At 41.6% G+C, this 26,040-nt stretch overlaps 1 protein-coding gene across 6 annotated transcripts; it reads right to left on the reverse strand.

Annotated features, from left to right (window-relative positions):
* Window positions 1-1,298: 1,298 nt before the first annotated feature.
* LOC6651564 (paired box protein Pax-2) lies at window positions 1,299-25,807 on the reverse strand. Of its 6 annotated transcripts, XM_023180488.2 has the most exons (13): window positions 25,276-25,807; window positions 18,910-19,269; window positions 17,895-18,056; window positions 17,782-17,820; window positions 12,251-12,416; window positions 9,759-9,956; window positions 5,860-6,371; window positions 4,242-4,327; window positions 3,923-4,169; window positions 3,675-3,770; window positions 2,957-3,511; window positions 2,417-2,524; window positions 1,299-2,344 (listed from the first exon to the last, which is right to left on the reverse strand). In XM_023180488.2, exons 2-13 carry the CDS (start codon window positions 19,259-19,261, stop codon window positions 2,184-2,186), a joined length of 2,682 nt encoding a protein of 893 aa, XP_023036256.1. In that variant the 5' UTR covers window positions 19,262-19,269; window positions 25,276-25,807; the 3' UTR covers window positions 1,299-2,183. The 6 variants fall into 6 exon arrangements, with proteins under 6 accessions (XP_023036256.1, XP_046869664.1, XP_023036258.1 ...); XM_047013708.1 differs by having other exon boundaries at window positions 3,923-4,327; XM_023180490.2 differs by lacking the exons at window positions 2,957-3,511; window positions 3,675-3,770.
* Window positions 25,808-26,040: the final 233 nt, after the last annotated feature.

Consider the following 26,040-nt stretch of genomic DNA (forward strand, 5'->3'; position numbering starts at 1 on the left):
AATATGCGTGCAGTAGCATTTAATGGATGCACGCTAGTGACGAGAAGTACATATGTATGTACCATGTAATCTTATTGCAGACACAAATTTAAACTAAGGCATAGTACAATTACTTACACTTATGTATACACCACACCTAAATTACTCCCTATCTCCAACATTGGCAGAGCCAGTGTGAAGGCCATAGTCCTACGAGCATAGCACATAAGAACCAATGCTAAGTACACGCGTATAGCATTTCCTCCGTTTGTAGCGCATGAAAGAAGGTACCATATTCGATTCCTTTTCAAATCTTATAATTATATCTATTTATTGTCCATTTGTTAAGTTGAACATCCCTTCATTGATCGTTGAATTTTGCATTAGTTCCGGACACATTCCATCGGGTTTGATGCCCGAAATTAAAAATGTGAAAAGGATCTATTGAAAATGTTTTGAGTTCTATAATAAGAAACATACATAGTAGGCAACATCTGATCACCAGAATGGGTGAAAACAGCAGGTTTCCTTTCCTTCGACTCTCATTCGAACTGTTTTGGGCCCGAGTACCTAAGTAAGTGATAGCACATATCCTTTTTCAATGGTTAGACTAAACTAGCAGTAAACCTGTCACAAGATCAGTGCTATCCAACCACTGGCTATCCAACCCTGGTCGAAACGATAGTTCATGAGATTGTCCCCTCCCCCCAAATACCAGCAGTAACGAAAGCTATACTCCACCCCCGCCACTCTCCATATCAAGTAGATATCACTAATATATATACCGTCCGTCTTCATGCACTCTTCATTTACGTTTCGCATCTCGATAGGATTAAATACTTGTAGGATACCCTGTGCCACCGCAGCACTATGATGCGAATCTAAATCCGAATCCGAGAATTGTATTCCTCGCAATGAAAGAATCCTTGTCAAATCCTCGTGAATTGGAGCGCTTACATTTCGTCCATACACACACACACACACACACACACACAGAAAGATACATACTTACACCTACAATTAGCTATATTGTATTGTACCCCCAAAACCTGTATAGAGACAAACCCAAAAGTTATTGTTTTGTCTGACCCGGGCCGGGGCAAGTATTATTCTGAAAGTTACGAAATACGTATATACATATGTACCACACATATTCACATAAGACCGAGCATGCAATAAATGAAATCATGAAGAAATAAATGCTTCTATATATTGACAAAACGCGATTGTTATGTATAACCGATTGTTTTTCTAACCAAATTTGTTGAGGAGGAGTGGAGCTGTCAGATCGTAAGTCCATCCATTTAAAAGATTGGGGATTCCACGTTGAATTAATTACTTTTTATTTAAATATTTGATAAGCCTAGATTTAATTTATGTATTACTATATGTAATTTGGTTTGTGCTTTCTTATCCTAACGGGCGACATCCAGAGTTCATACTTAAATCTATTCAGTAACGAGTAGTGGGTTGTGGGAAAGGGAAGGGAAATGGTGAGGGAACGGGTACAAGAAAGAGTTTGAATTCGATGTACACCCGAGTATTTGATGCCAGAAGCGAATGGGGTTAATGCAAATCAAAAATAAATATTAATAAATAAGATCATCCTAAATCCATTAAGATTTCGTTCACTTAATAGTCATCCAGAATCCGGATGGAGACTGTCGGTTTGCCAAAGTCCCGGGCTGCCTCTGCCACTGTCTCTATCACAAATGACTTGAAGGGGAGGGATGGAGGGGGCATCAGCGCTCGGTAGTGCTTAATCCTAGGCATATGTACAAATTTTACACGAAGCAGACTCCTTAAATTTAATACATTATTTGAAAGTTTTCAAAAAACTTTTATGGTTTTTGGTTGAGTTTTCCCTTTACGGACATTTTGGTTTCTTGCGTTTAACAGTTTTCCATTTGTTCACTTAAAATAATACAAAGATTTGATATCAGAGCTCCCGATCACTTTGTCGTTTCGTTTGTTGAGCGGCCCGGGACCTCTTGGGAGTGATAACGAATCGAATTGTGTAATAAATGCAAAGTAAGCTATATTCATGTAAATGTATGAGAATTGGTCTCGTTGAGTTCGGGAGTTCCCGGGTTCAGTTCCGTTTGCGACCGATATCTGGGGCAGAAACTGAGCGAGCGTTCCATGGTAATCTAAATTCATAGCCTGCGCTGCTCATCGATGGTGAGAGGCCTTTGGTTTAGCTGCTAGACGAGAAATATATCCGATGTCTCGGATTTTGTGCACGCACTGCCAGTTGGCGAGGCCGCCGATGCTAATGAGTTGGCCCTTGTCGCAGCTAGTGGAGATCGTAAGTCCTGGTTGAGCGACGACTGATTCTGTCCACCTTCATAGTAGTAGGACGAATCTAAAAACAAGAAAACCCACAAAACTCTCGGTTAAATACAGCAAAGCGACTCCACACAGCGTGGATACTCACTTATTAGACTTCCGCTAGTCCCATAGCCATAGGATCCGTATGCGCCGCCATATTGTGTGTAGGCCGGATTGTACGCGTAGTCCGTACTGGGCACAACGGAACTGCAGGCTGTAAGTAAGTAAGTAAGAACGTTTACAATCACAAATTCAGAGATGCGAGATTAAAGGCTGCAAATTGCAACGGAAATTAAAAAACTAAAAGTAATTGGTGCAAGTAACAGAAAAAGTGAATCGAAACGAGAAATACAAAAATTAAATAGATACATTTTGGGCAACAAGGATCAACTACAAAGAGATAAGGAAATAAACCTTCAATATATACAAAAATCACGACATTTTATGAATTTCTTTCCGATCCTAGTACGCAATGAAAGAGAAGAATAAGTTGGATCCCAAAACCAGATTTTTACTTTTGCCATCACCGGTTTAGGTGCAATCAAAGGTGAATGTGCTATGTGACTACAACTGCGGTCTGCCCATCGCCATCGCGGAGGTGGAGCGGGAGTGCGCAAGATTTGATGAGTTTCTGTGTGCAACTTGCCTGCGGAATAATGACTAAAACTGGGCAGCATGGTGGGTGCAGCATAAATCGTTGACCCCGCTCCGGGGTCGACGCTGGTCCCAGAATTGGCATCGATGTCGGAGCGCTCGGCAGCAGAGCTGGAGCCACTGACTCCGCCGCCGCCACCGCTTGACTGCAAGAGTATTAGGGATGAGGATGAGGTATTCGTGTTCTGCTGCTGGTGGTCCGCTGTTAAATGATGGATGTGTGCCATTGGTAATTGATCCAATTCTCCGCTTCCATGTGGTTTACCAGCCTCAATGCGGACAGTCTTACGATTGGCGTTCTCATCTCTTCCCGATTCTCCGCCAACCGAATCCTTCAGATGCAGATTACCTTCCGAATGAATTGGGTCACCATTTCTCAATATCCGCACGCCCCCGGGCGGTTCCGATCTGCTTGTTCCCGCAATCGCAATTACTGATTGTTCTGCTGCCGAGGAGCCATTGGAGGCGTTTCCAGTTCCCGTGCCAGAGCCTGTGCCACTGTCCAGGCTGGTTATTGTTGGATATCCGCCATTTTCAAAGGCGATTGCTGTGTGATTTTGGTAATGTCGTTTGATATTTAATGATGATGGCTTTGATATGCATCCGAATTTGCATTGACCCCTCTTATATGAAGACATCCCACCCCCCAGAACAGCAGTGCTACAACTAAAACCGAATGCGATTCCCCTCTGATGTCAAGGATTTCTTACCTGTATAGAAAGGGGCGATGCTCTGCTCCTGTGCAGCCGCAGAGAACTTCATGTCTTGCATGCTTATGGGTACTAAAGGAGTCAGGGAACTGCTACCTATTGGTTCAGCGAACAATCGGTACAAAGTGTGCAGAACAATGCAAATGCAAAAGTAAAAACACAAACGAAAAACCAAAAAACAAACAAATTAGAAAATATAAAATCAAGGAATTAAGAAAATCAAGAAAACTAGCTGGCCTTTCACTCACCAATGGAAGGCCCGATGGTCGGCGTGTAAAGCGAACCTTGGCCCTGGGAAATGGTGGCTATACTGTCGTACAGCATGGACGAGTCATTGCCAGTAGGGGGACCGCCGCTTCCTGAAATCGTGCTGGTTGGGAATCCATTGGACGCCTCATAGTAGGCCTGTGCACTGTTGCCATTTGTGGTTGTCAAGCTGCCCAGTTCGGAGAGAAGTTTATGCTCTTCCTTGATGCACCATTTGCCCGACCAAATCTGAAATGGGCGAACCGAAAGGGGGTGTGGAATATTTTCCCACAAAGGTCTACAAATTTGAAATGGACTTACATTTGGATAAATTTGGTCTCCGCTATAGCCCAGTCGCTGTCGTTTGCCATCGTCCTCGGAATGTATATTGGTGTCCCGGTTTTCATCTGAAATATTGAGTGGACATGGAATTTCTTGTAAATAATATTTATTTTCAGCTGTTAATGTCATAATATGTTAATACATTTTGCTTCCTTGGCTTTTCTTGTTTCGAAAAGCGCCACGTGCCGTTTAAGTGCATTTTTGAGTATGAGTCTTGAGCCAAGAGTGAGTGTAATATGTTCATTTTGTTACCAAATGTAAATATATACATATGTCGCCACTCCCCCATCCCAAGTCGTGGAATAATAATTCTGATTATTATAATGGAATTAACTTTCTGTGTGCGTCCGCTAAAAACACGTGTGGCATCTGTCAAATGATGGTCAGAACCCTTTTCGCGGGCAAACAAACAATTTGACCGTATGTATGTGCCCATTGGAATGTAATGAAAGTAATATTTCAGGCACACACATTTGTATGCCAACTATTAACTACTTACACCCTGAGACTAATGCTGATTGGGGCTGAAATCTCATCATCATCATCCACCGTCCATCTTAACCCACCCGTCGGCAGATATTGTCAGCGACAACAATTGTAGTTGGGTTTTCTTAGGGGTGGAGCCCAGTTCGCAGTGGTTCACGCCCACTTTCCATCCACCGACGCAACGATAACGTCACTTCGGGTGCCCGACCCAACCAGAACCGAACCGATGCGACCGTCAATCGGCCTGATTTGTACAAATTTGCCACAAATGCAAGCCTAACTGCTACATCAACATTCACTTTGGAACGGCAGCAGTCCCAAAGGGATTCGACAAGCAATCTTGAGAATATGTTGTAATGCTATGAGTTAACAAAGAAGGGGTAAGGGTGGGTGGGGAGTGGGATGATTTCGTATCGGGTTTATTGCTTTTTTATTACCGCTCTGGTGACAAAAAGCACTGCAGAGATAATGAGAGAGAGAGAGAGACCTCGGAACTCCATCTGTGCCATCTGTGGGATTACCCGGGCCAAGACAAGGCGGTCCATTGTCATCGAAACATGATTGTTATCTGATGAATTACCATTAAGCACTTGCTGGCATCCCTTCCCTGGCTGCTATTGCCATTAGCGGTCGATTATTGAAAAGAACAAGTGCTTATTCGAAGAGCGTACCAGCTCGTCATCAACATTACTACTGAGCATTACCACCGAGCCACCACCGTCGTACGTGAAATATGGTACGCCCGTATGGGCGAATGCGAAAATGGGCAAATGGGCGTATGCTCTGCAGATCCGATTCCAAATCCACAACCTGTCGCTGCTAATTAAGATGTTATCTCCTTGCACCAGCTTCTGAGCTCGATTTGCGCGGAGGAAGCACATGCGACACTTTGCGATGACTGCGGTCTGATGGAGACCATAATATGGTCACAGAGTGTTGCCTTTTGCCTTGACAAATCCCGCGATATGCGATATGCAAATCGTGGCTTTTCCAGATTCGTTGCGGGGATAACTCTCTGAGAGATTGTCAATTAACCCACATACATAAAACAGTGATGAAAGCAAGAGTGGCCACAAGTAAATGAAATGACAGAACTGGGTTTAATACTCACCATGGGCTTCCAATCGTTTGCGCTTGCAATTTGGATCACTTGCGTTGTTGTTGTTGGCGTTACTGTTGTTGTTATTATTATTGTTGCTGTTGTTGTTGTTGTTATTGTTGTGGGAATGATGAGGATGCTGAATGCCCAAAATACCATTTATACTATAACCAGCCGTTCGCTGTTCCACACCTGCTCCTCCAGGCCCAACACCATTACTACCATTATTGTTGTGATGGCCAATAGAATCCTGGCCCGGCTCGGAGGTGCTCCCTGTCAACGGTACGTGGGTGATAACTGAGTTGGCTCCCGATCCGGGACCAGCGCTTGTGACAGCGACTGTGGTGTTAGCTGAGTTTGTGCTGTTATTGCCTCCACTTGGAGCTTGTGGATCGCTGCCCGCTCCTGTACTACTATCCAGGCTCTCCGTTGTGTTATTTCCTACACTTAGATTCTGTTGCATATGATTGTGTTGATGATGGTGCACGTGCTTTGCCTTCTCGGCCGCCTTGTTCCGCACGATTCTGAAAAGATATGAAATGATTTGAATTCGTTAGAAAAAAAATTGCAATTGGAGGCCATCGGGTTCGAAAAAGCTTCCTTAGCTAGCTATGTAGCATCATTTTGGTGACTTTTATATACCATTTTACCCTATGGTTGCATGGTATGAAAACAAATTAATGTCTCAATTCAGAATTAATAACACTGTGATAGTCGAAAAAAAAGACATGGCGAAATTCAATGGTTACACCCTATTTCGGGTCCTGCGAATCAAACTGCATGATTAGTTTTTTAAGTTATCACAATGGTTTCATACAAAATTTTTTGCGTAAGTTTTTCATCAAAGTTGCCATTTTTTCGAAAAGGGTCTTTTTTTCATTTCCTTCTAACTTCTAAAATATTCATTTTTTTTTAAAACTTTCTTTACCAAATGTATACAAAATCCATTTTACATGTTTCATAGCAAGCATATAACATCTCGCACAGTGTTACAAGCGCAGATAGCGAAAAACGTGCGTGGACGGAAGAGGATTAAACTTGATCATGGTACATCATGGTACATCCTATTTGGGTCTATAAACCAAATTTGGTGGCTCTAGCTTGTATACTCTCTTTACAGTAGGGTTTCATACGGACGGACATGGCTAAGTCGACTCTGTTGAAGCTGATAAAAAATGTTTATTCTTTATGGGAACGGATAAGCTCCCTGTTTTAGATAAAACTTTATTGACTTTCATAAAACCGCTAAAAACTTTAGGAATATAAAATATTCAGTCTGAAATCTACCAACTCATCAGGAAATCCTTAGTAGTCTTGGTAAATTGCAGGAAACATCTAATGTGAAAAGAGAATAGATTCTGCATAGAAATCATATCGTAATCCTGGAAATATTCAAAAGATGATCCAATATATAAACGGACTTTCAACCCTAAGACTATTAACAATCCAATAAACTCAAAACGTACCAACAATCCTAAAACAGGTTAAATCACATCGAGTTTTAACCCGTTTATTTTGTCATACCGTTTAACTTTTACCAATTTTCAACATCCTACTATTACACTATTTCAAAATTTTTCACTGATATGAAAAATACAACTGCTGATTTTGTGTTTTTGCCAATCGGCATTTGCTTATAGTTTTGGTAGTCGAATGGACTTTGCGACGGCCTACTAAATTAACCAGCAGCTCCGGTCCCAGGGCCAATGGAGTTTGCGATTGTCAAATCGAATTTCGATTAAAAAGCCTCTGTCTATCTACATCAGTCTATGTAATAGAACCAGTTGACCAGAACGTAAATCAAAGTCGACCAGAGGTCGAGGCCTATAAATCATTCGTCCAAGTCCTTGTGCCCAATCTCCATCCCGACTCCCCTACCCACATGCATCATCATTTTTTCCTTTGTTAAAAGAGACTCGATGTCTCGATGGCAGAGAGTGGAGCACATATCAAGTTAACGACTTGGTGCCTATTGGGGCTCGTTGATTCAACTTGTATTAGTTGTTACAACCTGTCACGGATCTGGAAATCTCGCATTTCATTCCAAATTGTCCAATTGTGTGGTGTCCTTGGCCTTAACAGCTAATTTGCATTTTGACTGTCCCTTTATCTCATCTCGAGTCTCGAGTCTGCGACACCGAAAACAGCACGCAAATAAGACCGCAACTACCAAACGGCCATGGAATCATGGCATGGCAAATGGAGTCGTCCAATTAAGTTTTATTGATGTCCCCCCGTAATCGCATTAGGTGAGAAAATCTCAATCCAGCTTTCTTGCGGCACCTTAATGCTCTCTGTTTGATGGTGGATTAGCGGGTCCCCTGTGATACCTGTTACCCGTCTCCCAAAATCAACCCCTACATGATGGTGGCATGTACACACATACGTATACATACATACGTAGATGACAGGTTGCTGCCGCTTGAGGGTTGCATTGGCGTCGGCCAATTCAGCCGGAATTGAATCAAATTATGGAAAAAGAACACTCTCAACGGATTGGGACTTTCAATTCGGTTGGACTGCTGCTGGACTGGACTTTCAGCCTGGGGGTTGGAATCTCGGATAGTTTGTGTTGGATGAGTAGTGAACACAATTGAAACATATGTTTGGGATGCGAGCAACGTACAACTCGTTGCTTTTACTTGTATACCGTGTCCACGGCAGGGAGTCTACGACATTAACTTAGCAGAGTAAAAGTCCAATCAACAGCCCATCTGGAATATTCAAACCATCGTACTCACATTTGGTGCGGGGTATCTGCCAGTCGACCACCTGACTGACTGACTACAAAAGTATTCTTTGATTTGTTTATGTATTTTGCTTGACTCGACCATAAGCACTGAATCCTAAGCACTGAGCACTGGATTTGGGGTTGGAGGAGATTAAGTGCAATGAAAGTCACTTTATTAAGTGTGTGTCTCGTGGGACTGAAACTGGGTCTGGATGGACACGGGTACAATTCACTTCGATTAAATCAGCACCACCCTAATCATCGCTCAAGTGCCATCGCATCACACATTGTCGCATTATGAAAAGTTCCTGATGATTACCCACCCCAGAGTCAAGGCAATATCATCGGTCAGGTCACATGTCAGACTTTCTATAAGAGCGGGAGCTTTACATATTCGCGCGGAGCGGTGCGTTGCGTCGCGTCGCGAATTGATTCTGAATGGGAGCACGTGTCGCGTGCGGTTGCGGATTCCAATTTCAAATTCTCGACTTTTCTATTGGGCCAGTTTTTATTTTTGATGGTGGGTTGTGGGTGGCATGCGACAAGTGCGGCAAGTTGGGGGGATTGACTTTGCTCACCTCTCCTTCTTGGCAAAATTCCCTTTTAAAACTCTCCCAAAACTAAGGGGATCTCAATTATTGCAGTTGTGCAGAGCTAATTTATGGCGTCAGCTTTCCCGAGCTACAGGACGCGCTGGCAAGCAGCTGCCTGTTGGCGGCATCCTTGGGCACCGCTAAAATGAATTATGGTCAGAAAGGAAGTGCGTACATAAAACAGCTCTGTAGGAAAGCGACGGCCGCGTGGCCGTGGCTAGACTGGAGTATACGGATGATGATGATGATGATGATGCGGATGGCGGCAATGAAGCCGCACCGGATGCTGCAGAGGAAACTGCCTTTTGTGGTGGTCGTGTGTCAAGCATTGTGCCGCAATTATGAACGCTAAAAACTACTTAGATATTTTTATTAGCCCAGTGCCTGGAAGGAGCATGGGATGAGATGGAACTGTCCAGCACAAGCCGCGCCCAAGGTCTTGAGGAAACGGATGCGGAAGCCAACTGCATGACAGCAAACAAACATGGCAACACTAACGTATTGCGGACGTGCGCATGTCCGTGTATCCTTGGATCCCTTACTCCCCTGACTCAGCAGCATTCCCATTTGGTGTAACTTTTACTTACCGGTTTATTGATGACACGCTGGGTACATTATCCTGGGAGCATATACCCTCTGCTAGCAACCGATCACGGATTTCCCACGCAAACATTGTTGGGTTCTCTCGTTTGTAATTGGCGATCGCATCCACCACTGGCGGAGTTGCCACCTTGGGCTTGGAGCCGCCGATAACACCGGCCTTAAAGCTACCAGTCTCGTAATATCTGAAAACATAAAAGAACGTTCGTAATTAGTATCGAATCAATAGTTGTCAAAACAGCTAAAGTAAGTAAATAGTTGTCTCTATTTTTAAGTTGAATAGATCAAAATTTAAAGTTCTCGTCAACTCCTTATTTCTTAAACCACTTTCACATTTGATCCATGGCAAATTTTTGCCGGAAATACATTTTTATTTCATTTAAATGAGCAAAAACGATTCTAGGTGATTGACGGACGACGGGAATGACTTGGTGGTCATTCGGCCCATTATCTGATGCGTTTGCCCTGGCCTGGACCACCTTGATTAATGCATACATTTTGCAAACGGAACCAGCAATTTTACCATTTTCAATTAAAAACAATTTAAATGTCAACCATCGTTTAGGTCGAACACAATGTGGCCCATTACGAGCTTCGGCTGCAGGCAACAGCACCCAAGTTTGTTCCTTGCTCCTGCGACCGCAAAGATTTATTGTCCTATTTGCACTGCCGAGACCAGGACTCCATTTCCCCGCCGCTGCCATGCGCCCATGTGTGATATGTCATTGAGATATATTTGCACACATATATTGAACATATACACAAATATACATATGCATATATACATTCATATGTATGCATTTATGTATGTATCCTGTATACTTTAGTTGTGTCTAGTTTGTATCTCGCAGTTCACGATATTAACATTGACCCAACAGGAACAACGCAAACTTGTAGACTTTTGTCGTCAAGGTATTCAAAAATATTTTAAACTTTTTCAAATTTCGGATTTACCTATAAACCTATAATGTATATACCTATATTTTCAAACTATTATTGGATTAGCAAAGAAAACTAAACGAAAGAAGGACATGACTATTAAAGACCCCAAAACAAAAAATGTTTAACAACAATTTTCCACAATTTTGCAGTTTTTATCGATATTTGAAGAACCGATAAGTGTCTCTGATTTAACTCTAAAACTAGATGAAAATCATAGCTCAATTTTTGTTTGTTGAAAAAGTGTATTTAAAATCTTACCATAGCTGGATAATAATTAAACCTTGTGATCCATAATCATATGATGCGGATTACTAAAACTTAAAAAGAATACTATAACAAGGCTGATTAGCTAATTGTGGGGAATCCATTTAAAAAAATATTGTTCTAAGAATGATGTTGTTCGTGCGGATACTATTCCGAAACGGGTTGATATTTCTTGACTTTTTTAGTCAACTTGCTTACCTACACTTTTCCTCAAATTACCAACACAATAAAAAAACTTGGATTGGAAAAGTTAAAAACATTTTAAGCTCCGATTTTGTCAACTTTCATAATTTTCGTAAAAATATGCACACACATTCACCAGAATGAAATGGAATATTAAAGTTTCTAAATCTTCCTTAGTCTGCATACACAGATATCTCGAAGATACACATTTGGCATTTTAAGAAGTCATAACCAAATTTAACGTACTAGTACATGTAATGAATATGAAAAAGGTATAATAAAGACGCGGGTATAATAAGACCCTCGAGATGGACAATAAATATTGCAATGCATACAATTTGGCTATAAGTCATCCTTGCGGTGAATCGTGTTGGAATACTTTCCTATTCTACCGCAAACCAAAACTTTTTAACTGGCTTTTCCGCGGTCATTGACACGATTTTCGAAAGCAAAATAACTTTTAAAATGATTAATCAATCAATTGAAATTTTGTTTGATTGACCACTAATAATTTGTTGTATTTTGTATTTAGAAATTACTATCAATGGTAAAATCATATCAATCCATCGATTTCAAAACACAATCGGCAAACTTTGCCAATTGTGTGATAATTTGAACTTTAAATATTTTTTACATATGTATTGTATATGTAATATTAATTGTCAATCTTTAAAATTTTTTTTTTGTAAAGGATTCTTCTAGATCACCCGAGCGACGTCACTCACGCGTTCCACTGTAGTTTGGTGTTATATACACAATTTTAGTAACATTAGTATTTAAGCCAACAATAAGACTAAAGCCAAAATAATAAAGAGAATTCTATGAGATGCAACTAATTTAGTAATTTACTCTTCTGTAAGAAATCTCTATTGGTGGTAAATATTTTAACGAAATAGGCAAAGTTCATGATACATTCAAACTCAAATTCACTCTACTTCTACCTAAATATATCAGATTTATACACTTTTAGTCAATATATAAATAAATTCAGCAAGATTTTAATTTTTTTGTTGGATCCCGCGGTTGAGCTTTTCGAGGAAATGCCCATGTACATATCTATATATTTATTGCATATATATTTCATAATTACCTTGATAGAATCTTGGACACACAGCCATGGCTTACGCGCAATTGTCGTGATATGTCACATGGACGGACTCCATTATGAGCCAACTCCACAATGCGCTGGCGAACCACGTCGGGAAGTGGACGCCCGTTGACAAAAACGCCTCCAAGTTGATTGACGCCGCCGTGACCTGAATTAAAAGCAAAATGGACGTATTAAATTTAGCTATGTTTGAAACGCGCATATTCAAAAGATCTTTTAATCCACTGTTGACCCACCATCTATCAAAAAGGATGGGGAAATTTACACCACTTGACAGGTAAATTTTAATTGCCTCTTTGCCATCGGTAGTAGTTGAAAACTCAAAAATCTTGGTAAACACCTTTGGCAACCTTTAGTCTATATTTCTTCAACTTGCATGCCCATGCAGACACAAGCAGGCATACCCATGGACCGATCCCCCCATGGCGTGGCAAAAAGAGACCGCACTGGGTCTGCGGCATCTTCTCGTTCTCGTCTTCCTAATGACAAACATGCCGCCGAAACACTTGTTTCCACGCCATTAACACTCACAATTTGGCACTTGTGTTGCCTTTTTGCGGCATTCGAGATAAATTCACTAATTGCCTTGGGCCAATGGGTGTCGGCGACGAACCGCACGATGCTTTAATACCTCCTGCAATTGTCGTTGATCGCACAAGATTGCAAAAGCAATGTTTATATTTCTTTAAATACATTTACTTAAAGAGACAAGTTCGTCTGGCTTAGAGTTATCCCGACTAAGTCACTCGAAGAAGAGTTCTCAGTTCTAGAGATGTGAAATTGATCTAAAGCAATAGACAAATACAACTGCGCATTCAAAGGAATTGATATGCTCCAGTGATTACAAAGAATGTTCAAACTGTATTAGTTTGAAAATTATAGATCCAAGGCCAAATATTAATAGAGAAATGATAGGGAACGACTACTCGTTTATGGGTGTTCTAAATTTTTCATTATGATTAAAGGCGATATCTTCTTGGTTGACGGGAGAAACGGAACATCCGACATTAAGTTGTTTTGCAGGGACAGCAAACATTAAAGTCGATAAGTCAGATGCTCATCCAATCTGCAGTTGTGACAGACTGCGAGGACACAGCAGGATACCGATACCGGTTGAAGTGATAGTTGGAACAATGGGCTATTGTGTGGATGGCAGAATGCCAAATGGCGAATGCAATTGTCATTTAATGAAGTATGTATTGACTTTCAATAGATGTTCGCGGAGAATACAAAACATAGCATGGGCTCATTTTTGTCGCACTTCACTGCTGGTCCCAGCCATCGGTAGGAATAGGGACCAGGCCACATCCTTGGGTGACCACGTGTGTGTGTGTGAGTGAGCATATGATCGCTCAGCTAACCCAAAGCAAGGTCCAACCCTCGTTGCGACATTCCATTCTTATTGCTTTTGTTTGTTTTCTCTTATTCTTTTGCCATTGTGTGATCCTGAGTGCTGCAATGTATTCGAGTCCTGTAACACCTTTTCATGTGACTGATCACAGATTTCGAGTAGGTAATTATGGGAAATAGTATCGGAACTTTGCCAAAAATATATGTACATATGTTGGCGAAAAAAACGCGGAAGGGAAAAGCCCTCACTCTTTGTTGTCCTACTTTCTCATTGTACCAAAAACCGCATCTTATCACTACGTAAACTTTACACGGGTTGCAAAAAAAATTGCAATTTTACTATTTTGGGACCATTACATGTATAGTATTCCATCATGTTTTGATTGTAGCGATATGCCGTCGAGAGATCCATGCTGATTAGAAACTTGGGTTTTGGGGCGTCGGCTCGGCCGTGGACGTGGACGTGGGCGTGGGTGTCGCCGTTGGCTATTTCACGGTGCTGATACTGGAGAGGACACTCAGATTTTAGTCGAGACTAGCATTTCAGTATCAGATTTAGATTCGGAATCGCACTGAGAGCACACTGGACACAAATATAGTTTGCACTTCACACACAATTCCATTTGTATTAGGGCCGCGACGGATCTGTGTTATCATTATTTGCGATGACCGAATTTGGATTCAAAGCACCGTAACCGTATTACTCAGATTCAGCTATAGACAGATTCACATTTGCGTTCCGTGGCACCGTGGTACACTGGCTGGTGAAGCGTTTGATTTTGGTTTGTCTACTTCTAGTACTGTGCTCGCGAATACGACCAGGAGCAATTGTGCTCCTTTTCCTCCTGTGCCGTTTCGGTCTCGGTTTCGGTCTCTGCTCCTTCTCCTGCGTCTTTACCGTTGTTGCCGCTGTTTTACTTATTAAAAAATTTGTTTTCTGTTTCGTTTTCTGTGCCGTAAAATATTGCTACCCATTTTTTCCGGACTGTTTGCTAGCAGCCGCAGAGATCCTGCGCACGGCTTGTTTCTTATCTAGCTCGACGACGCATTTTTGCTTATCTCCATCTCCATTTACGTATGGGTTGATATCAGTTTGTGTATGTGTGTGTGTGTGCCTGCTGCGGTTCGTTTTGTGCTGTGCTGCGCGGTCCTTGGTCCTTGTTACGCCACCGCACCGCCCAACCACATCGGCTTGCGCGTACTTCTCGACTGCCGACCCACAGAACCGAGCCAATGAAGACGAACCAAAAACCGAGAGACACCAGACCATCAACACAAACCACTACTGACTGCCGATTCTGGGCGCTGCCCGCTGTCCTCCGCTCTCCGCTCACCGTCTCCTGCTCGGCAGCTGATGATGGTGATGGTGGTGAAGGTGTTGCTATTGCAATAATGTGGATAGTCACAGTTGGCCTTGCCTTCCTTCTTCGCAGTCTCCCGTTCCCGCATCGCATAGCAATGTGACGGAGCTGGGCAGAGATACTCATACACACACACTGACACGGGCAGAAGATACATACATAGGTAGATAAATGTGCGCGTGTGTGTGGACATCTTCATTTGATCTTTGAATTCGTCCTCCGCTTCGCACCCAGTACAAGATGCAAAAGTATCTTTAAAGCCACCGTCAAATTTTTGGTCAATTCCCCTTCATGATGCGTATAGGTACGACGCTTCGTCATCGTTTATAAAATCTTGGCGCAGGGACACGCCCCGACTTTGACTTGGAAAACTTGAACTGACGTGCCCAGGCATGTGGCAAGGGGAATGAGGTATGCTTCCAACTTCCGCCAATCCGCGCCAAGATGGCCTGGCATCGTTGTGTCTCTGCACCAATCACAGCGAACCGTTATGCCTACCACTTGAGAGCATTGCCTCGCCTTGTGCCATCTCGCTCACACTCGCGCGTTTGTTCCGGGCGTTGGCGTTTGCTTGTGTATGTGCGTGCGTATGTGCCAACATGTATGTATGTGTGGCTCTGTGTGTTCGTTTGTATGTGTGGGTGCGATTCGTACTTTCGTATTTTATGATATGACTATGAAAATCATCAACAACAACAACGAGAAACCAAAAGCAACGCAATGGGATGAATGTTTAAAGACAAAGTAATTATGTTAGCGACAAAAATATTAACAAGCGTTTTTTTTTGTTTTTGTTTTTGGTGCACATTTGCCCGTCGACTTTGACTTTGATGTGGAGACAGCAGACAGAGGAGGACAGGAGAGGAGCCCATTCCTTGAGAGACCCTGCCAACCGCAACCCCAAACCCCAACCGCAACCCACCCCCATCAAGCCAACTAAAAATCCAGTACTCTCTCATATAAAAATATGGCATACATAATTCGATTATGATTAACTTGTGGTCCTTGTTGCCAGGCTTCGCCATATGGGCTGTGTATTCTTTAGAACCAAAAGTGAACTTTAAGGCCACGGGTAAAAAAACTAAATAATGCCAAAGAGTAAAAGTTTCCAACGCTAAAACCTGGGCAGATGTCATAACGTTTCATTCTTTGTTTTAAGGATTAACAACACTCCCTAAACTGGTAAGAAAATAAATCTAGACTTAAAATCTGCTGATTTTTAAATATGAAGAGAGATCCATCAATTTTATTAACCAAAACAATTTGAGTAGTGAAAAAGTAAAAGAATCCGGTAGAGTATTGTGTATTTCAATCCGATGTGAAGCAGATAAAATCGACAACTTGCTGCAGGGTATACAGAATTCGGCTATTACTCTTGGCTAATGTGGGAAAAGCGTGCGTTTGGTTTTTGTTGTTTCTATAAATCGGTAAGCGAAATTACTTGATTGAAGTGGCAAGTGTAGAAGTTGGTTTATTCCCAGGGCACATATGATGTTCATTGTATTTGTGTGTGTGTGTGTGTATTTATGTATCCACCCGTATACAAATCCTGAGCATAATAAGAGTATACTTTCTAGAGTGTATTACGGGCAAGCTTATCCCGAGCGTGGCTGACTACGAATTATGCAAATTATGCTTGCGATTTAAATGCCACATCTCAGAGCCAAATAAAATAATGGCTTTTATTACAACTCCGACTCCTACACCCGCCAGAGCCACCGTAATCGCAATTGTGATGGAGAGAGCCAGAGTAACACAATGATAATTAAAAGAATCCCCAATGGATGTTGCTCGAAAAGTCAAAGCATAAGTTAAAAGCGATTTGTCAAATTAAAATTAACGCAAGAGTGCTCTGTGGTAGAAAGAGACAGTTAAATAGAGATGGAGACAGAGGGGTCTGTCGTGTCCTTGTAATGACAGTTGAACACACAACTGGGAATTGATGGGCGAACAGGATCTGATCCCTTGCACTTTTCACAACTGTTCTCATCAAGGAATCCAATCCAAAACACAGATGTTACCTCACCAGTCACAAGTGTGGGTATTCACTATCAATTATATGCAGGAATATGACATTTGAACAAGAAACGTAGTTCTCACATTTCCGGCCGTGTAGATAGGCAGGAAGCCGGGAAACCGTTTCAAATCTGCGGCTTTTGCACATAATCTGATTTGGATTGTAATAACAAAGTGTTTTGTTTTCGTGTGGTTATTGGGCCTGGCATTGGCCAGGCCAATGTAAATGTGAATGTGAATGTGAATGAGAACGAGAATGCGACAAGAAATTGTAATGCACACCGTGGTCCGATTGTGACTCCGACTCTGAATCGAAATCCAAGGCATTGAGATTGCTATGAGAAGACAACTAGCGGATACTTTCAGTGACCACCTTATTCGCATCAAGCAACAATAAAGAAGTAAATGAAAGAAGGAAAAACGCAAACAAAAAAAAAGTAAAACGCCTGGGCCTGACCAGCAGATGAATGAATGAATGAATGGAAAGAAGGCTAAACCAGAGCAAGAGAAACTAAAAACACCTTTGCGGTTGGATTGCATTTTTTTTTTCAATTAAGCACGTAGTTATTCGAGACACTTCTCGCAAAGCCACAGAAAGCTGATCGGATGGTGTTTGGATTGGGGCTGGGAGCTTCTGGCTGGTGGCTAGTGGCTGGGGGACTGTGACATCACGTGGGAGCCAGAGTCATGTGGACAGGTGCGATTTATTGGCAGGGATATCCGATTGGAATTCGTTCAATGAGATCAAGAGGCTACTACTAATGTGTGTGGGAAATAATTACTTACCATCGCCAGATATACTGCCCTGGGAACTATGCGAATCCTCTGAAACGAAGACAATAAAAAAGACAAGTTGAGACATATCTGTAGACATTGGAAATGGGATTTTCGATACATACCAGCGCCGTTTTGGACATCGTTCATTGCCGACATCCATTCCACAGTTCCCTGATTCTGGGACATGAAGCTATTGCTAGTCGGTGGAGTAGATGGATCTTGAATGGCAACGGGTGTTGATATGCTGCCCATAATCCTTTGTGAGTAATCATCGAATTTATGCACTAAAATCAAAATGAATAGAAATATGAATAAAGTCTGTCTTATCTATGACGATTATCTTGATTCGTAAACTGGTGTCTGATCATTTTTAAAACCATTCAATTGTAATCAGAATCAAAGCAGGGGATTCTCTTTCCTAGTTGCATTTAGATTCACAATGCTGGCGGCACGTGCAGATGAGGTAGGGAAGGGAATGGCTAGAAGTTTGTCCCGGAACCAAATCTATTTAGGCCCTTTTGTTACATTTGAATGAGGATGAGGATATTCAGCGAAATCCGTGACTGAAGCGAGCAAATTCCTTTGCCTAATTCCACTGGGCTGTTGCGCATTGAAAACAAAACGACATGTTCAAACGACGCTGCGGCGTCTAGAGTCGAAGTCGATGTCGGCAGCTTGCGGCAGAACAGCAACAAGTTACGTTACGATGAGGAAGTGAATTTTGCAATCCCAATCCCCATCCAAATGTAATATTCGATGCACTTGTCTTTAGACCAACATATGCAATACTATTGTTCTTTAGCTACACGCCAACAATTCCATCGTTTCCATGGGCGTAGTTGGACCTTGATTCCAGTTGGATGCGTCTGGATTATATATCTAAATTTGACTCGAACCCTTTTGTTACCCCTTTTCTACGCCCGACAGTTACGACCCTCCGGCTATGCTAACTAGCAAACCAAATGCAAATATAATGAAAATTAAATCTTTTGTTCAAGTCTGTCTCTGTCTGTTGCTGGACCCTATGCATAGATCTGGTCTGAAATTGTTATACTGGTTGTCCCTCAATCTTATATTCTTATATCATCTTTAGGTACAAACACGTGAGCGGGGGAGCTGATTCTGACTTTAACTTACCTTTCGATTTGTCATCCAGTTGCGTTGAGGTATAGATTAGGCCGCTTGCGTGATGGAGTTCATGATGATGATGCTGATGTTGATGCATGCTGTTATTGAGATTCTCACCTGGCGGTGCGCCGCCCTGCAAGGAGTGCAGCGTGGGCGACACGGCCACCGCCATGGTCATTTGCTGATGTTGATGTGAGAGATGTTGGTGTTGGTGCTGCTGCTGGCTCTCGTCCTGTGGCATGGGCAAGGGCAAAGGCAGGGCTTGGGGTGGAATTTGATGGATAATGTGGTGCTGGTGCTGCGAAAGCGTCGCAAGCCCATGGGTTAGATGTGACGTCGTCTGCATTTCCATTGTGAGCATAGCAGTACCTGCAAAGTATTGCAATGTAATGTGCAAGTTAGTCAGTTGGAGTTTGAAGGAGGAGATTCGATAACAGAAACTGTCAGCCTTGCAGCTACTCGAATCCAGTAGGAGCAACTAAAATTCGGCTACGGTACCGGCACTGGCAACGGTATCAATACCGGTGAGCCTCAATTGCGGCATTCGATGTACCTACCTACTTGTAATCTGGATGGACTGTGCAACTACATTTTCATAATTATAGATAACGAGCACTCGCAGGGTCCTAACCGATGCCGTCTTGAACTGGCGCTCGAAGCGCGAACACGTAACTACAAGCCACTTGACGGAAGCCGCTTGCAGAAGACAAAGGTGATCACTAGCTACTGACAAAACTGCTGCAGAAGGAGCAAACGAAACCCTCCACTGCAAAGGGTTCGCCTGTGCGATACCTTTTACGTCTCCTACTGTGGAGTGGGAAAACGTTTCAAGTAAGTCTTTGCTTCAACAAGTGAACTTAAAGATGAGTCAAGTGTGACCCAAGTGTTCATTTTATTTTGCATCTTGTAATGGCTATGATATCTATCGTCCATTCAGATACATTTAGCTTTGTCTGGCATCCTGTCCCTGGCCTAAAATACCCAAACGAGAGTTGGGTGCAGGGAAGGGAACTGGAACTGAAACTGAACGGGTATTAAAAAACGGTCAGAGGTAGTGGCAGTGGCACGTTCCAAACTACTGCAAAAGCGAGAGGATAGAACATGAAAGGAACGAGAAACGAAGAACATGAAAATTATCGACATGACGCCAACGCAGACGTCGACGTCGACTGAGCTGTCGATGGAAACTTCGACGTCGATAAGCATAAGCAGTACCTTAAAGCCAACGAAGCATTTAACCAGAAAATCGATGACGATGGACGCAGGGCGGATGGGTCGATTGGTGTTTTGACGGGCACGAAAACAGCGAAGAGCAACGTCTGAGATCAGGCTGCAATTGTTCCAATGTTTCAAACAGATGCAAGAGTGCTTTAGTTATGGTTAAGAATTCTGCACTGCATGCCGGGATGGGTTCGAGTGTTGGAAGTGGGTCACATTCAGCACGGCCAAAAGTGGCTAGATTTTCCTTTCCAAACTAAAGAGGATGACTTTTAAGCAAAAAAGGGCTTGAGTTTGTTATGTAGAAGAAAAAAAACTTAAGTACGAGCTTCTGATTATACGTGACTTACTGAAGTGACTAACTTTGGATAAAAAAAACTCTTTCATTTTGTAGGTTAAAATTAATGTCTAAATAGTTTTATTATTTGGTGTTATGAGACTTTCTTTTTCGATTCGGTAATATTTTTATAAATAACCAGTATTAGCAAATTAATCGGCTTAGACACGTCCGTATGGTCTCAGAATAAAAGAATAAAACTCTTTGACCAATATTGTCATTTGCATCTTAAGAAGGCGATTCAAATTAATAAAGTATGTTTTGTCAAAATCAATTATTGATTATATCTAGGGGAGAGTGGGGCTAATCGGCGCATGGGGCAATCCGGCGCAGTCAAATTATCTTGAAATATAATAGCACGATCCAAAAAGTGATAAGTGTCCTAAGATCGCATTTTGGTAGGCTATATTTGGATCATAAACTTAGACGTATCCAATTCGTAGTATCCGAAATTTTTGGAATTACATATGTAATTTTTAACCTCAAAAATCAATTTTTTTTCGTTTTTTTGGTTTTTTTTTGGTTTTAAAAACATTGAATAAATTTTTAATTTTGATAGATGTTAACTAAAATAGGTTCCGACATGTATTAACTTATGCTGTGCACTTCGTTTTTTTTTTTAATTCACACGTTTTTAAAATATTTAGTTTAAAATGCTAAATCTAAGGGTGGGGCAAAGTGGCGCACTAGTTGAAATTTATACTTTTGAATAAAAGTCCGATATATAAACTAATTATTGATAAAAACAGTACATTTGCCAGAATCAGACGGATCAGAATACTATATCATATAGCTAATGGTAGCTAATGGACAAACGATGAAATGAACAATTATAATTAAAAGTCTAAACCAATCAACATTTTTGGTGAAAAAAAAGTTTTTTTATAAAACAAGTTTTTTAATATTAAGCTATATTTAGTTTTTATACCCTTGCAAAAAGGGTATATTAATTTTGGTCAGAAGTGTGCAACGCATAGAAGGAAGCATTTCCGACCATATAAAGTATATATATTCTTGATCAGCACGACGAGACGAGTTCAAATAGACATGTCCGCCCGTCCGTCCGTCCGTCCGTCTGTCCGTCCGTCTGGATCAACGCAAACTCCTCCTAGACCGTTGGAGCTACAGAGCTGAAATTTTGCATGTAGGCTTGTATATACTGCAGGCGTTGTATATCTCGGATTCAGCCGGATCGGATTACTATATCATATAGCTCCCATATAAATGGCAAAGTCACGAACAGTGACTTTTCTTAATAACTTCGTTATTTTCTGAGCTATTGTCATGAAATTTAATATTGGTGAGTGAATTACGCATATAAACGACTGTGCTAAATTTGATCAAGATCGGGTGACTATATCATATAGCTCCCATAGAAACGATCTTTCAAAAACAGTGACTTTTGTCAATAACTTCGTTACTTTTAACGCGATTGCTTTCAAATTAAACATTTGTTAGTTTAATATATCTGTTAATGACTGTGCCAAATTTGATAAAGATCGGGTAACTATATCATATAGCTCCTATAGGAACGATCGGTTGAAAACAGTGACTTTGATCAATATCTTCGTTATTTCCTATGCTAAGATTGCAGGCCGTTCTTTCGCAAACTTAAGCCTTTTTAGCTTAAACGTTTTTCCACTTTGATGGCTATAGGTAAGGATAGAGTTACCAAAAAAGTTGCAAGGGTATACAAACTTTGACGCGGTCGAAGTTAGCCACGGCCCTCTGGTTTTTTTTTTAAATCGCTTTTTTTTATATAAAAAACTTGTAAAACAACGATGCGCCACATTGCCCCGCTATTTTTGACAACGCCAATTTGGGGTATGTACGAAAAAACCGCTATAGCTTTGTAACGGTAAATTATATCGAATCGTATCTTTGAACAATAGCAATCTTCGGCAATGAATTAACCTTTCATTTAAGTGCTCATATTAGAGGATACGGGCATCCGATCAGGATATATGAAGGGTTAAAAAAAAAATGCGCCGATTAGCCCCACTCTCCCCTATACCCGGTACGATGAAAATGCATATTAGGTAAAAATGTAATTTACCGAGGGAGTATTTAAATTTCCCATTTCTAAAGAATTAAAGTCAAATTGCTTGTATGGTAAAAAAACAGTTATGTCATGAAAGGAAAACGAAATAACTTGGTCTATTGATTCTCTTGAATCCTGGGTTTTCTGTATAAATATTTCTAGAGTTTAAGTTTTGATTCTACGTAAATTCTATTCCAAGCAAGGAACATAATTACTTCACTAACATAATTGACAATCTATGCATCAAAAATACTAAACTTTTAAAATGTAAATTTTTAGTTAAGGACCCTACTAGAAATTCGTTTAGTTGTATGTTCTCAAAGTCTATTTTCGAATTTCTTCAGATCTAGCCAGTATTTTGTATGCGAGTCTGCAATTTCTTATTAATTTTTACTTGGTTTATTCCTCCTTGTTTAAGAAAATCCGATGGATAAATGAATAAGTTTCTTTCTATAAGCAACAATATTTTTGTGAAGTAAGGAGTTTTTCTAATTGGTAAATATTTGAGATATTTGAAATGCCATTTAAAAAAAGAAATTGTTTATGCTGTTTTATCTATGTATCTAAAGAGGATGACACTTTGAGTTCGAAACAAACAGATAAAAATTTCTCTTAGCAACATATAAGTGCCTTTGTAAATGTTTTCTTTGAGTAATAGAATCTTCAATACCAATTAAAATATTAGTTTGATTTGGTTTTAAACACATTCCTTGCAAGTTCCTTAACTCAAGTTTATCGACATTTGGAAGGAGCAAAGTCGACAAATTTTTTCAGCAGCATTAAATAATATAATACGTTACACATTTCATGTTTTGTGTGTGTTGCCTTGCGCGAATTGCATTTTCCCGCTTATTTTATCGCAATCTGCCCCTATGTCTATCGTTATCCTCGTTTTCCTCCTTGTACCCGTTTTGTCTACCTGAAACTGAAACTGCAGCGGCACCAGCACGAGCTAGGACCGCGCGCGCGGGCTCCTTTCCTGGCGCTCAGCTCATTCACCTGTTGTTAATTGACCTCATCGAAACTCACCCTCCGCTAGGGTCAACACAGTTTGAGAGTCGAGAAGTCAAGTGTAACTCATGCCTCCTGACTCACCCCCGCGCCAACTGCACATCAACTGTGTGGCTGTGTGGTGCGTGCTACCTATTGGGATCGGATGGGATGGGATGGGATGGGATCGGATGGGATGGAATGAGAATAAGAATGGTGTTGCTGCTGTTGGGCTATTCAGTTGAGTCTAGTTGATGTCCTCCGATGATGTTCTGTTATGTAAAGTGCCATGCCATCTGTTTGCTATTGGGGTTGCCGATGTCCCTGTGTAACATTTTCCAGCCCGAGGGTTGTTTATTATTATCATTGATAAAGCACATACACTCACACAGCCGTACACATGCATGAACGCATTAACCCACAAGGGACCTGTTTGAAACTCAAAGAAATCAAGTAACTCAAATGCTGGTCTTTGTGTATTGCATCCAAGTTCGATTTGGATGATCGCTTTTCAGGTGGATAATACTTAAATCAGCTAATCGTGTCGCTGCCGTCGCTTTCCCAGCAGCAGAAAGGAAACGGTCACCTGCATTTCTCAGCATGTGCCACTAGGATATGCTAACGTGAGAAACTGTCCGAACTGTAGAGACTACACAAAAAACTACCACCACCGTCCCCTCTGCATTGCACTTGCTGCACCTTGACACTGGCACTGGCAGTGGCAGTGTCTGTGGCAGTGGCACTTGTTGTGTTGACTATTCGAAATTCGAATTCCCATGCCCATACCGAGTGCGGCAAAAGCGCGGGAAACTAACTACTAGGTGACTCAATGAGCCAGCAAAACTACTGCCAAAGGTGACAAAGTCACTGTGACCCGTAGAGGGCGTTTTACACGTTTGAATTTGAATTTCCCCGATTAACGCAATATACCGTGATGTCATGCATGAATATTACGTAGAAATGCAGAGCCAAATCCATGGCCTAAGATAAGTTGTCGTAGCCTTAACTACTAAAAGTCAGGGTCGGTCACAGGCGTGTCTAGAGCCCGCAGTGTTCAGTGTCTTCGGAGTATTCTTTTCTCACTCACTTTTGGTCGCGTAATACATTCAATTCAGAAAATAAAAGTGGGAAAATGTAAGCGCATTTTCACACACTCGCGCCGAATAATGGCGATGACGACCCAGACCAAGCGCCAGCTCCACCGCCAGTTCGCTCCAGCCAAACTCTACGAAAACGGGAAAAATAAGCTCAAGGTCAGAAGCGTGGGTAAAAATTAGCCCAAGTCTACTACCCAAACCTACGTACACACAAAGAACAAAGAGAACTTCAACTCAAGTTCCATGGCAAGGCGAGCGAATTCGTCTCGATCTTCAAAATATATGTATACATGTGTACATACGAACAGCAGCAATATGTATATGTATTGTATGTACATATGTACGTACCTAATTATCAGTGTCTGCCCCGACATCGGACGCATAGTTGTCCCCCGCCATGCCCTTACCACATTAGCATAAGTTTAATGTGAGGGGTAATATGTAGTTCACAAAAAAAATTCTGGACACCAAGTTCCTAAACACTCAAATTCTATCTGACGCCTTTTTGGAGGTGCATATCCACTGAAAATTGGGAATATGTTCTATCGAATTGTACTCAACAGGACCAAAGAATTAGCTAATGAAAAAAACCAACAGGAAGTGCTCATAGTAATGTCTTTGTTATCTTTTTGAGTGTACCTGTACCCAGATAGTTAAATAGGTAATATGTATGTTTGGATGTATATACTTACCAATACTTAGCACAGAAGAAGATGTACATATGTCGGTTTGATGTTCTCGTATTGGAATCTACAAATGACTATGATTCAGGCTCGGACTTGGGTTCGCCATTGTATTGTATAGTTAGCTTTTATTTGAATGCATTCACAGTACACAGACATACACAAATTCTCGTGAATGGACGGACACACACAGGTACATACACTCACACATACGCACTTCCTTTGGTTAATGGATACTCGTAACTGGGGAAGGCGGATGGCGGATTGGGGTTGGCGGGGTCGAGAGCTTGGCCAAAATTATTTATGTATGCTCCAACGTAAACTCCAACCGTACATAGATCGGCTTGACTGAGATCAACTGTCGCACTTTAATTTTCGGGAGGCCCGGTTCAAGCTGGTTCGATTTGAATTTGATGCGCGATACGATACAAATAATACAGGTCAAAGATACATGTATATACATATATATATATATAATGGTGGCTAAAGCTCGGCAGATCGGAAACTGAATGAATGGATCAAATGGATCTGTTGACCGTGCGCAAAGAGATCTCGAGCAAAACTGAATTGTCGAATGGCAATGGACGGCGGAAGCCGTTTCAAGCCAACTTGCTCACTCAACTCATCGGACAGTAGGTGCGCGTGTGTGTATGTGTGTGTGTGTATGTGTATGTGTGCACACCTTTTGAGCCGCGCTCAAAAAACTGGTCTGAGTTGGCTTTACGGTTGGTCGGCTCCGAATCCACTCAAACTGGCTCTCGACTAATCGGGAGC

This window comes from Drosophila willistoni, chromosome 3R (assembly GCF_018902025.1).
Source record: "Drosophila willistoni isolate 14030-0811.24 chromosome 3R, UCI_dwil_1.1, whole genome shotgun sequence".
NCBI lineage: Eukaryota > Metazoa > Arthropoda > Insecta > Diptera > Drosophilidae > Drosophila > Drosophila willistoni.